Raw genomic sequence first — 15,078 nt, forward strand, 5'->3', positions numbered from 1 at the left:
TTTTTTTCTTTCAAAAAAAGAAAGAATAAAGATTTACTGACCCTGAACTTTTTAGTGTATATTATTATAAAATATTTATATTTAAATAAATGCTCTTATTAACCTTTTATTCATCAAAGACTCCTGAAATATATATATAGTGTAGAAGTTCATGTTTACACACACGCACACACACAAACATACATACTTTTAACTATACAGTGCATAGGTATATGTATGTGTGTGTGTAAATATGTACTTATTTCCAGTAAAGTTAGAGTTGATGTTTTGGGATCTTTTTTGATGTTTGGCAATGTTTGCCATATGTTGTAGCGTGCGTGTCGGTGAATGAAGCAGTGCTTGATCTGATGGGCTGCAGGAAAGCGTGTGTCTGATCATGTTTGAGAGCAGGTCAGGCCTCATCTTCATTATCACAAACGACTCCTCCAGGGCCCTTCATTACGCTTTATAACACACACGCTAATGACATCTGCAGAAGAACAGGAAATCACACAGATCTGTTTCTGATATACGGCCTGAAAGACTGGAATAAATCTCAGCCGTGCATCTCGTTACCGTCCCGTCCTTACCCACAATCCCCTCTGTTCGCCCTAAATCAGTGGAAAAGTGGCCGGTACGTGCCGTTGGTCTGCTGTTTAATTGCGTGTTCTTTCACATGTTCAGTGTTTCGGATCTCACAGACGGTATCCATCATATTAATGAGCAGATGAATGGGGACGAGGGCCGATAGAGATGGCTCATGGATAGGCTGATGGAAATTGTCTGATCATGTCGGCGTGAACGGCATTATGAGGAGTCTTTGTAGGGCTGAGCAATATGGCGGTTCTGTGTTATACAGTGGTACACAACTTACTTGGTGTGGATGAAGAATATCTAGTCTTTGAAACCCTCGAGAGGCACCATGTCCCAACCGTTGTAAGGGAACTCATCCTGGACTGTTAGAGTGATTTCGGCCTGAAAGCCTCCACAGGACCAATAACATCAGACTGGCACAGATTGGAGGCTGCACCACCTCCGTGAGCTTGTTTGCTCTTGTAATAAACATGTTGGTGAAATCGGCTGAACCAGAATGTAGAGGTCCCAAGTCTAAGTCCGGGATCCGCCAATTCGCGCCTTCATGGATGATCGGACAGTGACCAACGAGTCAGTGCCTGGAGGTTGGTGGATCCTGGTGGGGCTGGAGAGGCTGATGGGATGGGCCAGGATGGAGAGTGGTGGACAAGTTTTGAGTCTCCATCACAGGAACACCAATTCCTACCATCTGTTCTTTGACAGCAGCATCAGGGACACAGCCTCCATCAGGAGCACTTGTGAGGAGCTGAATGGATGGCTTAAAGGTTTAGTTCAGCCAAAAATGAAAATTATGTCATTAATGACTGACCCTCATGTCGTTCCAAACCAGTAAGACCTCCGTTTATCTTCAGAACACAGTTTAAGATATTTTAGATTTAGTCTGAGAGCTCTCAGTCCCTCCGTTGAAGCTGTGTGTACGGTATACTGTCCATGTCCAGAAAGGTAAGAAAAACATCATCAAAGTAGTCCATGTGACATCAGAGGCTCAGTTAGAATTTGTTGAAGCATCGAAAATACATTTTGGTCCAAAAATAACAAAAATTACGACTTTATTCAGCATTGTCTTCTCTTTCGGGTCTGTGTGACTGTTGATGTACGACACTGCTGATGTGTTTTCTGGTGCGTCCAATAACAAAGATAACACGTCAGCAGCGTCATACGTTTCAGCGTCGGAAGAGAAGAGAATGCTGAATAAAGTAGTATTTTTTTTTTTTCGACTAAAATGTATTTTCGATGATTCAACAAATTCTAACAGACCCACTGATGTCGCATGAACTACTTTGATGATGTTTTTCTTACCTTTCTGGACATGGACAGTATACCGTACACACAGCTTCAATGGAGGGACTGAGAGCTCTCTAAAATATCTTAAACTGTTTTCTGAAGATGAACGGAGGTCATGGAACGACATGAGGGTGAGTTATTAATTACATAATTTTCACTTTTGGCTGAACTAACCCTTTAAGGACGTTGACAAGTCAGGCTTTCTAGGACAATTCAAGGCGTGGATTTATCAACATGAGATTCTGCCAAGGATACTGTGGCCATTGCTCCTCCAGGAGTTTCTGATCACTACCATCTCACATCTGGAAAGAAGAGTTAGTGGCTGCCTGAGGAGATGGTTAGGACTGCCAAGGAGCTTGGGCAGCATCACCCTATATGGGAACTCCAGCAAGCTTACATTCCCCTTAAAATCCATTCAGGAAGAGTTCAAAGACTCAGGTGCAAGAGAGGTGCTGCAACTCCGTGAGTCAGTAGACCCCAAGGTCTCCAGAGCAAGGGTAGCAGTCAGGACCGGCAGGAAGTGGAGAGCAGAGGAGTGGATCAAGCAGAATCAGAGTCCTGATGGGAACAGTTGCCAGAGGAAGGGCTGGACTAAGAACTATGCCACCCCCCAGTTTTGACAAGTCTTGGGGGAAGGAGAGGAGCCAATAGGTCCAGCACGAGGTTGGAGCAGCTGTGGAGGATGAGGACTAGCAGAGCAGTGGGAATGAGACAGCAAGGCACCTGGAGGAGATGGGAGCAAGCATATTCTGAGTCGCTGCCCAAAAGCTCTGTTGGAAGGCCGATAACGTTGGGTTGATCGACTAGGTGCTTAAGACCATCGCAGAGAGCATATGCAGTGCTGAGGGTCGAAGGTCCAAACCCCGAAAGCAAACCACCTACTTCACCCAGAGCTGGGGAGAAACCAAAACCAACATCTAGAGAAATATCAGGGTTTCTCAGAGCACAGGACTGGCAGCTGTCAGCAGATGTGGACGGTCAACTCAAGTCCCCACAGCACATCGCTGAAACCACCCTCAAGCCTGAAACTGTCCTGGTGTCAGAAGCAATGACGAGTCTCTTCATCCTGGAGCTTACAGTGCCGTGGGAAGAGCGCATGGATAAGGCCTTTGAGCAGAAGAAGGAGAAGTACAACAGCTTAGTCAGCGACTGCCACAGGAAAGGCTGGAAGGCAAGGTGCTTGCCAATGGAAGTTGGATGCGGAGACTTTGCAGGACAGTCTCTCTGCAGATCTTAAACTACACTCGCCATTACTGGAGAGAGGGGGAGATGGGCCATCTATAATAGCACAGAGTCGGCGGAAAAAGCCTCTCGGTGGCTCTGGTTAAATAGGGCGGATACGTGGTCGAGCGCTGCTAGGGCTTAACTCAACCTCAGCCGGGTTACCTGTGCGAGGGTGTCTGATGTTGGAAAGACCCAAAACACCCGATGACCACTGGTAACATCACTGATGATGTGCCAATACAATGTACATAAATGCATATATTTGTAAACCACAAAGTCTTTTATTTAAAACGTTTTTAAATCTATAATTATATACTTTTCATATAGTTTACAAAAGTACATATATTTACAAATAGGTTTTTATTAAGTATAATTGTAAGAAAGACTGTAAAATAATGACTGTCCTGCTGTCGATTTGGAAAAGTCTTGCATCTCTAATTTCTGCTGGGTTTTCTCTAGTGGTTTATTGGCGTGTGTGTGCATTTCTGTCTGTATGTTTTCAGTTTATCTGAGTGTGTTGTGTTTGTGTCATGGGCGTCCCCAGGACTAGGGTTGAAAAATTCTTGTCTAGACATCCAGACTCGCGCACACACACACACACACACACACACACACACACACACACACACACAATCAAGCATGCAGTGAGCAACACTTATCAGAATCAGAGTCCCAAGAGAGCTACTGTGTGCTTGAGGGATGTTCCGTACCCTCGGCCCTGGTACAGACGGCCCTTATTCCACCACAAACACACACACACACACACACACACACAAAGGAAGCGTGAAGGGCCAGACTGCCTGTCTGCGCAGAGCTCTGCCTCTTTCTGTATCTGCCGTTTTCTTTCTCTCTCCCTCTTCAGTGTTGAATAGGAGCAGCGACAGCCGCGTGTGACGTGGATGGAGTGACAGAGGCGGTGGAATTTGTTATTTGGCCAGTGCTCTGGTGTGTGTGTGTTGTGCAGTGTTAAGACAGAGACACCGTGGCTCCTGTGAGGGAGGGCCACATCAGTGTAACACACACTCAGACAAGCTTTCATAAGACTTGTGGATGCATTTTGAAATACTCGTTTCGATATGACACTTAACTTGTCATGAAAGAGACTGCTTTCTTAATGCATTTAAAAGCCACATTTATTTTGACATTCTCAATTTATTTTTCTTGGGTCATTTTGATTTAAGTCAACCTAAAATTGGTGTAATTTCATAATAAACGTTTGTGATCAGTTAGAATTTTTTTTTTTTTTTTAAGCTCACCAAGGCTGCATTTATTTGATTAAAGTATTTTAAAACATTTTAAATATAAAAAATATATATATATGTATGTATGTACAGTATGTATGTGTGTATATATATGTGTGTGTGTGTGTGTGTGTGTGTGTGTGTGTATATATATATCTATCTTTTCTCTATATATTTTAAAATGTAATTTATTCCTGTGATCAAAACTGAATTTTCAACATCAATACTCCAGTCTTCAGTGTCACGTGATCTTCAGAAATCATTCTGCATAAACATTTCTGGTTATATATCAATGTTGGAAACAGTTGAGCTACTTCATATTTTCTGGAATTTGTGATGCATTCTGTTTTCAGGATATTTGGTAAATAGAAAGTTCAAAAGATCAGCATTTATTTTAATATAAATCTTTTGTAACATTATAAATGTCTTTACTGTCACTTTTGATCAATTGAATGCATCATTGATGAATACAAGTATTAATTTCTTTAAAAAACAACAACAAAAAAACCTTATTGACCCTAGACTTTAGAACAGTCGTCTAAATGATTATTTTTTTATTTTATTTACCATTGCATGCTATTTTAAAGAAGAAAAAAATCTAACAACTTGCCTTTGGAGCAACATTTGGACTCCATTATGGATGTGTAATATCCATTTTTGCAGAAATTCTTATTAGTAAATGTCTTGAATCAGACACGAGTGAGTAACCCTCTCTCATTCACTCAGCTCAGTGATTGTGTGTTAAATATATGAGTGTTTGCATTCTTAGGTAAAATAATCATTGTCCGTGGTGTGTGTGTGTGTGTGTTAGTGAAGCTCTGACTGCTGCAAACCAGGGCCAAGCCGACTGGCGACCTTGGAGCGCAGCCAACCATGAGCCAATTCTGCCCGGGCACTGTCTGGCCCTTCTCTTCCCAGGAAACAGTGGGGCCCCGCAGGGGGGGCATGTCTGTGTGTGTGTGTGTTATAAAAAGTAGAAGAGAACAGTTTGACGCAAGACTTGAGTTCAGAGAACATCTGAGAGTTTAAATAGCTCTGGGTTTACATCTGCCCTCAGTGGAGCTCATGTGTACTCTGACATCAGTTCCAGCACCGCTTTATTTCCTCTCTTATGCTTTGATTCGTTTGAGTCACTTCATGATAATAGAGGTTTTTATTTGTCTGAAGGTCATCAAACACGTTTAAATTCTGTAGTGTGCCATAATTGAGAGAGAAACGAGTGGAAATAAGCAGAAAATGATGTAATTGGGAGTTGTGATTTGGAAGATGTTTTCTTGCTACAAGTTGCAATTTAAACATTTTAATATATGATATTTATATATAATGTTCAATTGTTTATATCATTTATAAAATTAAATTATGTAATTTATAAATGAATGTGTGTGTATGTATACCTTCTATCTTTATAAGTAATATATTTTAAAAAGAACTAGTATTTTATATTCAACATAAGTTTATTAATTAAATATTTTATTGTTGAATTTTTATATACATAATTTTTATATAGATTTTTTTTCTTTATGAAATTTATAATTTATATTATTTATTAATGTATATTTCTATGCAGTTTATTTTATTAATAATGTAGAAATGAATTATATATTTATTTATTTATTTATTTTTATTTTTTTTTATTTTTTTTCACAGTAAAATTTATGGAATTTACTGTAGTAAATTTATTTAAGCATAAAAATGCTGCCATGATGTATTCATATTTTAATAATTACTTTTGCATTAGAATGATGAGACTTTTTGTTCACTTTTCAGAACACACACTGTCGCTATTCATATTAGATATACACACATACATATAGATATACACACATATAGATATATGAATTATGCAGAACATAATTTCTGTATTCTCTCTTTTGATTTTATGGACAGATATGACCAAGACAAGCTCTTGACGTGTTCTTGACACATTGACCCGTAGAGTTTAGAACAAAATAAAGAATGGACTAAACGTCCCTTGTGTTCTGCCATCAGCCGTCCTGAAAGCCATTGACCTTTTGACCCCTTGTCCCTCATCACGCGAGTCTCTTCATGTGCTCCCACGTGTGACAGGCCGGGTCCGTGCTCTCGCATGGCGTCTGAAAGGAACAGACAGACTTTGAGAGGCCGTGAATAGAGGCGCAGTGTAGCCGAGCCAGCAGACACGGAGTCAGCGAGTCCAGCCAACTTCTGAGCCCTTTCTGTGGAGTCAGATATGAAAGCGCTTCAATGCGGCCTCTGTCTCGCACAATGAGAGTGCTGGGGAATATGATAGGATGCCGATGCATTATTAACGCCGATGGGCAGCTTACCTGCTGTCGATTGGCCCGTGACTCACCTGAGCTCCGGCTCAGCTCCGATTGGATCGGCTCGGGTTGATCGGGGTTGGGTCGGATCACTGTTGATGGACCAGTCACCTTGCAGCTGTTGGTTTTGGCCAGGGCGGCCCGTCGCCAGCCACTTCCTGCATATTTTATGTAGGATATTGTAAGCATTTGGTTGAGCTGGATTGGGTTTGGGCTGTTTGTGTTGGCTCTCCATTCCTACGACTGTCTGATTAAATACTAACTCTAATATTTGAGATGTACACCACAACCAGGCTTCTTTCTTCACTTAGGGATCTTAGAAGGTTTGCAGGGTGTTAAAGATCATTCAAAATGCACGTTATGATTAGAAAACCACCATTAGACGATATACATGTATATGTTGTGTGGCATTTGCATGGTGCTTATGCCAACGTGATGGATTTGATTTCCGTGTAATGCATGAATGCAGTGGAAGTGTGTGTTTTCAGCTGTTTTTTAATCTTGTGATGGTTTGAGTGGCTTACTCCACCGGAGAGGATCAGAGAGCATGAAGCTGTTGGAAAGTGACCTTTTGTTTTTCTTTATGTGACGTGGACGGGCAGTAGATCTGAAGTCGGATTATGAAAATCAAGCAGATTGTGCAGGTGTGCTCATGGATTACTCTTTTATTCCCGGCTAAGACTTGGATTTAAAGTGTCCTAATTTGCTTGTGCAATCTTATGAATCGCATGCATGTCGTGGCTGTAGTGCAGGTCGTATGAAGAATAAATGTGCACTTGGCAGCACATGCAAATAGAAGACACATATGCTTTTGTTTGTCCTAGTGCCAAATATCCGAAAACTTGTGGCTGGCACTAAATATCCACAATTAATAAAACTGTGTAATCATATGTAAAATATTGATTTGACCCTCTGCTGATTTTATAAGTTTGTAAGCCCATTTATAAAGAAATAAAGGGTCTGTAGTTTTTATGGTAGGATTATTTTAATAGATAGAGACAGAATATCAACCAAAACATCCAGAAAAAAACACATTGTATAAAGGTTAGAGATTGATTTGCATTGAAGTGAGTGAAATAAGTTTTTGATCCTCTACCAACCAGCAAGATTTCTTGCTCCCACAGATTGGTTCTGTGCCCATGTGGAACACAGATTAGTCCTGACACTTTAAGAAGTCACTCCTAATGTCAGCTCGTTAGGTGTATAAGACACCTCGCCTCACAATCTGTATCTTCCATTCCAACCTATCCAGCCACCATGGGCAAGACCCATTGGAGGGAGAGAAATGCTGAATATGACCCCAAGAACACCATCTCTACAGTCAAGGTGGAAACATTATGCTTTGGAGCTGTTTTTCTGCTGAGGGTACAGGACGACTTCACTGCATTGAGGGTCAAATGGACGGGGCCATGAACTGTAAAATCTTGGAACCTCCTTCCCTCAGCCAGAACACTGAAGATGGGTCTGGGATGGGTCTTCCAGCATGACAAAAACATACCACCAAGTAAACAAAGGAGTGGTTCAAGAAGAAGCACATTAATGTCCTTAATGTCTCCAGACCTCAATCCTATAGAAAATCTGTAGAGGACGCTGAAACTTCAAGTTGCCAAACAACAACCAAGAAACTTTAAGGGTTTAGAGAGGATCTGTAAAGAGGAGTGGATCAAAATCCCTCCTGAGATGTGTGCAAACCTGCATACGTTGCTCGGTGTGATTTTGGCCCATTCTTCCACACAGACAGTCTTCAAATCTTGAAGGTTCTGTGGGCCTCTTCTATAAACTCTAATCTTTAGTTCTTTCTGTAGGATGGATTCATGTCAGGTGATTGGCTGCTCCATTCTAGCAGACTCACTTTCTTTCTCTGAAACCAAATGAGAGTTTCGTTGGCTGTGCTTGGGATCATTGTCTCGCTGGAATGTCCAGCCTCATTTCATCTTCATCATCCTGGTAGATGGCAGCAAATTTTTATCAAGAATGTCTTGATGTCATTTTTCCATTCATCCTTCCTTCAATTATATGAATTTCGCCAGTGCTACCCCATGATGTTTTGGGGTGATGTGCCATTTGACCTCCAAGCATGGTATGTTTTCGAAAGTGTTTCATTTTGGTCTCCTCTTACCAGACCATAATCTTCCAGTATTTCACAGGCTTGTCTAAATGTAGAGCAGCAAACTTTTAATGAGCTATAACATGCTTTTTTGCTTCTGTAATAGAGCCTTGCTTGGTGAGCATGTATACAGGCTTTGGTGGTTGAGTGTAGTACTTACTATTTTCTTTGAAACAGTTGTACCTGCTAATTCCAGGTCTTTCTGAAGCCCTCCACAAGTGATCCTTGAACAACTCTTTACAGAAATCCTGCGAGGAGCACCTGGTCATGGCTGGTTAATGGTGAAAAGGTCTTTCTACTTCCAGATTATGGCCCCAACAATGCTCACTGGAACAGTCAGAAGTATAGAAACCCTTCTTTAACCAATCCCATCAGTGCGTTTCGCAACGATAAGTTTGCGAAGGTCTTCTGAAAGCTCTTGCTTTTACACATCATGTTTCTTGTGTGGCACGTTGGTCATGAGACACCTTTTTATAGTCCACGAACCAACTAATATTAATTTCCACTGTCAAGGGGATAGATTTCTACTGGTGTTTTGGCTTTCCATGCCTTTTTACACTTCTCTTTCCTCATGTGTTCAATACTTTTTCCCTGGGGCATTCCACTTTATTACACAGAACTTAATTTCTGAACTTATTTGTTTTGCTTTTTTGTATGCATGGAGTAATTGGGTTGTTACCGACATCTGTTGGTAACAGCACCTTTAGAAATATATGTACTGAGAAAATATATATATATAGTTGTTAAAAAAAATAGCAGTCCAGCATCACTAACCAGATCAATCACTGTTTTTGGTAAATATTGTATTTCTACATGGCAAATATTTTACTAGTAGGTGTAGTAGAGTAATAGAAAACCAAAAGGCCCAACAGTCATGACATGCATGCTGCTGATTCTGTGTATTTGAATCATTAATTGATATGGCGTGTTCAAAATAATAGCTGAGTGAAGTTTAATTATAGTAAATCATTCTGTAAAAAGCTGGTGTCAAACAAGTGGCCCTTAAGGACGAAGGCAGCAAATGTTGACCTGTGCATTTCTATCTGAAAATCAGAGTAAAATTGGCCATTCCAGACATTGTTCAGAAGAAAAGCATACTTTGATTAAAATGTTTAGAGAGGGGAAACATTTAAAGTGCAGAAAATGATAGGCTTCTAAGCTAAAATGGTATCGAATGCTTTTAAAATGGCAACCAAAACCCAGAAAGGCGTGGAAGAAAACTGAAAACTACTATTTGAATGCACTGAGGAATAGCCAAAATGGCAAAGAAAGTCTACAGTTACCTGTGAGTACTGTAACAATTAGGAGATGCCTTTGTGAAGCCAAGCTATTGGCAAGAAGCCTTCGCAAAGTCCCATTGCTGAAAAAATGACACGTGCTAAAGAAGTCACAATATGCCAAAGTACACATTGACTGCCCTAAAGAGAAATAGGGCAATATTTCGTGAACTGATGAAAGCAAGATGGTTCATTTTAGGCTCTCTGAATTTAAGCCACAGTACACTTATTTGTAAATATCTGTTAACATGAGTACAGTATATGATATCATCATGCTTTAAATGTTTTAGAATGATTGGATTGGATGTTATGCTTTATGATGCAAACCGAATTCTAGTATCAAAGAAAACAATTCTGTATTATTGAAACTTTTAGGATGTCATGTTGCAGATTTATACTTGAATGTGATTTTGATGCAGCAGTGTGTAAATCAGATCAGATGAATACGGTCTTTTCTGTGGCATCAGTTCTAACACAAAGTGTCCGTTTCTGAATTGAATATCAGCTGTGATAAATCACATGGCTATTTAATCCAATTCAAATTCATTTGCAAAGCCAGTGCCTTGTATTTGAGTCTTAAAGTGCATATTCATTCATGTAAATCCACAAGAAAATCTTGTTTGTATGAAATGCTATGTTTGCATGTGCTTGCAAGTTAGCTTTTTTTCACAAATGTAAACCTTTACAAAGCTTTCTCTGCCACAAACTCTCAAATGTCTGTGGCAAAGCAGGACTTCCAGAGAGCTGCTCATGGCAGCCGTTGAAAAGCCACGTTTCACCAGCCTCCTGTTTTTTTACACGGATGGGAAATGACAGCATTTGTTTGCAGAATCGCTCCAGGGGAACTGTAAAGTTCCTGTGAAAGGAGTTCCTTCATGTCTTCTGGGCTTCTTTTCCTCCGTGGCCTCTGAAAAGCGCGGAAGGAGGATTTCTGTGGTACTGCAAATAAAGCCAAGAGAGAACAGCGTTAGCCACAGCCACAAACAGACAGCTTCCTGTTCCAGAAAGCTCTTCCAAAGAGTCGGCCTATATGTTTGAGAGCTTCCTGTGGGCAGGAGTCAGTCGTTGTGTTTGTTCAGAGACGGGGAAGCAGTCATTGATACCGAGCACAGAAACCCTGGCCATAGCTAGCATAGACAGACATTATGGAGCAGGACTTGATTTAATTCACCAGCATCTGATTTGATTGTGATTTAAAAAAAAAAAATTATTGAGCTACAAAAGTTTTATTTTTTTTATTAATTTGTTTTCATTTTATACTATTGCCATTGTTTTATTAAATAATTAATGTATTTATTTATTTATATATAACTTGAATTTTAAAATTTATTGTAAATTTTATGGATAGATCATCTGATTTTTTTGTACATATATATACACACACACACATATAGTAGTGAAATAATATGAAGTTTTTGACTTCAGTTACTGCTTTCATGCATATATATATATATATATATATATATATATACACACACACACATTTATATTTATATATATATATATATATATATATATACACACACACACATTTATATATATATATATACATATATATATATATATATATATATATATATATATATATATATATATATATATATATATATATATATATGCACACATTTATATTTATATATAATTTATTTGTAGATTATTTTTTTATTATTAGATTTTCATTAGGGCAATACAATAGTATTTTATATTGTATGTGAATTTGAGGGAAATTTGCTGAAATTGTCCTGTACATTGATAACTACAAAGATCTGAGATGTGAACTAATGAAATATGTTTCAGTTGAAGCCTTAAGTATAAAAATACATTTAATGGCATCATTCATGGACTGGTTATGTGCGACATCACCCACAATATTAAAGTGACGTTAGATATTAAAGAAGTCACTGTCTAACTTGCCTGTTAGTTGATATCACATTTCTGTTGTTAATTTATTTATTTAGATAACCCAAACTGATTAAACTGAGCCAACCTGTTTGTTTTTCTGTTGCTTTGCGTTGAATAATTTAATGTTGTGTTTCATCTCGTAGCTTGTTTTCTTTTTGGCTGAAGGCTGAGAATTATGGAAAGGAAGATTAATGAATGGCTAAATGAATCGGTGTAAATGTAGACGCTCAGGAACTCGAACCCTGTGGCTCTGTCTCCTCCTCACCTTGATTAGCACACAAGAGACGGCCGCTAGCGTCTCAGATGCTAGCGCCACATATCGCTTTACCAGAGGTTAAGAGGGTTGTATTTAAACATGAAAAGCAGCGTCTGAGGTGTTCCTTTGTGTCATATAATCAATCAAACCCAAGTGTATTTACCTCACAGGTGGATGGAATTACACCTGCGTCAAAACTGCAAGCGCTTCACCTGAAATCAGATAACAAACACAGCGTATCTGTGTTCAGCGCTCATTATCAATGCTTACTTACACTCCTCATTTGCACTCTGTGCTTCTTTTACATACAAAAGTAGAACGAAACTTCGACCTTTAGACTTCACTGATGTGACAATCAAAATTAAACCACAGGGAAGGAGAATGGACTTGATAGTGAACACTGCATTGGTGCATGTTATGATAAAGTATAAATATTTATCTTTAATCTATAATCTTTCATCAGAATGAGTCATTTTACGTAAGAGAATGATGCTGGATGTTGACTTGAAACTCTTGTCTCAGAGCTGATCTTTTTAGTGCCATATTTGTGAATATCTCATCCGTCTCATCTTCTGATCTACAGGGTGAAATAGTTCAGCGTTAAGGAGTATTGATGCTTCATTATTATTAAAAGCCATGCAGGAATGCAGTGAACATTTACACATAAACTGAGTGTAGTATAAATCGAAATTTAAAAAGAAAAGAAAAAAATGCATTGTGCGTTTTTATTGTTATGCTTGTCACTGTTAATGTTAGTCAGCATTGTAAGTGTTAACTAAACTATTAACTACAATTATTTTTATTAAGTAAAGATTAAGGAAAATGAAATACAAATATGGAAGGAAATAAATTCAACCTAAAAAAAACTGACTGCAATAAAATAAGTTGAAATAGTAAAATATGTACAGTAAGATGAAAAATGTAACCTAAAGTAAAATAAAATAAGCTTAAGTTGAAGTGCTTTTTTTTTAAACTTAGTAAAATAAAAATAAATGAAATAGAAATATTAAAAACTAAAATTAAATATAAAAATACAATATAAAAATACAATTTAATTTAACATTTGTATTACTAATTAAGCACATAACCAAGTAACTAAAACATAAAGTAAAATTAATGAAAATATAGTAATACAAGCTAATTCAAAATATTAATAATACTATACTAGTATACTGCATAATTTAATTGTCACTTTCTTACAGTGCTCTTCATTTGAATCAGTGTTAACTAAAAATGTAATTTCAAAAAAAATCTTTACAATTATTTGATTAAAATAAAGATGAAATATAAATATGGGATTTAAAAACTTTAAAACTTTACTAAAATACTAAAACTGAAATTTAAAAAATAGAGCTGAATCGAAATATTTGTAAAAAAACTAATACAAATTTCAAATTAAAATGAAAACTGAAAAACATACAAAATAAAAATCAGTTTACCAAAACCAAAATGTTGTTATTTCAAATAATCATGAGGCATAATAAAGTATAAATAATGGTACGAAAATAAACTTAAACTAAAATAAAGCTAAAGATAAATCAAAATATAAAAAAACAGTAAAAATTCAACTTAAATGAAAAAGGGGAAAAAAAATATTTAAAAAAGCTAAAAAAAAAAATAAAAAAAAAATTTAAATACTAAACTAGTATATAAACAATACCAAAAATAACACTCTGAATGCTTCTTTGGACTTTTTCTTTATTCCTGAAGAACAATTATTATATCTTTTTAACACGATAAAAAGGTCGACCTGCTGGCCAGTTTGTTGTTGTCTGTGTAGAGATGCATTGCTGGAGTTTATAGACGTGTGTTTCTCCTGCAGAAGTTTCCGGAGCTGAAGTTTAAGTACGTGGAGGAGGAGCAGCCGGAGGATTTCTTCATCCCGTACGTCTGGTCTCTGGTCTTTAACTCTGGAGTGGGTCTGTACTGGGACTCTCAGGGCATCGAGCTGCTCGGTATGGACTCGCCCTGACCGGGTGTGTGTCTGTGTAAGTCACATGTCCAAACCTGGAGCTTCTGTCCTCATCGCACCGCTCAAAGGGCTGTCTCCGGATGCACTGAATTCTGGGATTGGTACGATTTGGGGTTTCAGTCACAGGTCTGATGTAGCTGAAACACTTGGGTTGATTGTGATGATCCTTCGTTTGATTGGTTCTGTTTGTGGGTCACATGTGGGGAAGATGAGTCGAACCACATGATTTCTTGACTGACGGTGAACATAAATCATGCTTTGACCCCATTAGGAATGATTCTTAAAGGAATAGTTCACCCAAAAATGAATGTTTGCTGAAAACGTGGTGCTCTGCAGTGAATGGGTGCCGTCAGAATGAAATGAGAGTCCAAACAGCTGATAAAAACATCACAATAATCCACAGCACTCCAGTACATCAGTTAACCAGAAGACAAAAGCTGCGTGTTTCTAAGAAACAAATCCATTTAAGACATTTTTATCTTCAAACCGTTGCTTCTGCTATCCATAATGTTGCTTTCTCTAGTTAAAAAGTCTGAATGAGGAGAGAAATCTGCACGGTTTCAAAGCAAAAACAGTTCAAAACAGTTCTAAGTAAATCTGTGGGTGGATTTTGATGTGAGAGGACAACAGAGGATGGACTTTTTTACTGGAGGAAGTGTATTTAGGATTACAGACTCATGTTTTGGCCACAAGTGATGATTTGAAGTTAAAGAAGTCTTAAAGATGGTTTAGTTTCTTAAAAACACACAGCTTTTATCTTCTCAAGAAATTAACTGATGGACTGGAGTGATGTGGATTACTGTGATGTTTTTATCAGCTGTTTGGACTCTAATTCTGACGGCACCCATTCACTGCAGAGCATCCATTAGTGAGTAAGTGATGCAATGCTACATTTCTCCAAATCTGATGAAGAAACAAACTCATCTTGGATGACCTGAAGGT

The 15,078-nt window shown here is 38.2% G+C and overlaps 1 protein-coding gene across 1 annotated transcript in view; it reads left to right on the top strand.

Moving 5' to 3' along the window:
• The window catches only part of LOC113039052 (dymeclin-like), a 63,058-nt gene that overhangs the window by 47,436 nt on the left and 544 nt on the right, over positions 1 to 15,078 (top strand). Inside the window, exon 17 of the mRNA XM_026196924.1 lies at positions 13,987 to 15,078. This exon is cut by the window's right edge and continues 544 nt beyond it. Within this exon, the coding sequence (XP_026052709.1) occupies positions 13,987 to 14,136 (150 nt within the window). The 3' untranslated portion in view covers positions 14,137 to 15,078. The remainder of the gene's footprint in view (positions 1 to 13,986) is intronic.

The sequence above is a fragment of the Carassius auratus genome, chromosome 21 (genome assembly GCF_003368295.1).
Source record: "Carassius auratus strain Wakin chromosome 21, ASM336829v1, whole genome shotgun sequence".
In the NCBI taxonomy this organism is placed as follows: domain Eukaryota; kingdom Metazoa; phylum Chordata; class Actinopteri; order Cypriniformes; family Cyprinidae; genus Carassius; species Carassius auratus.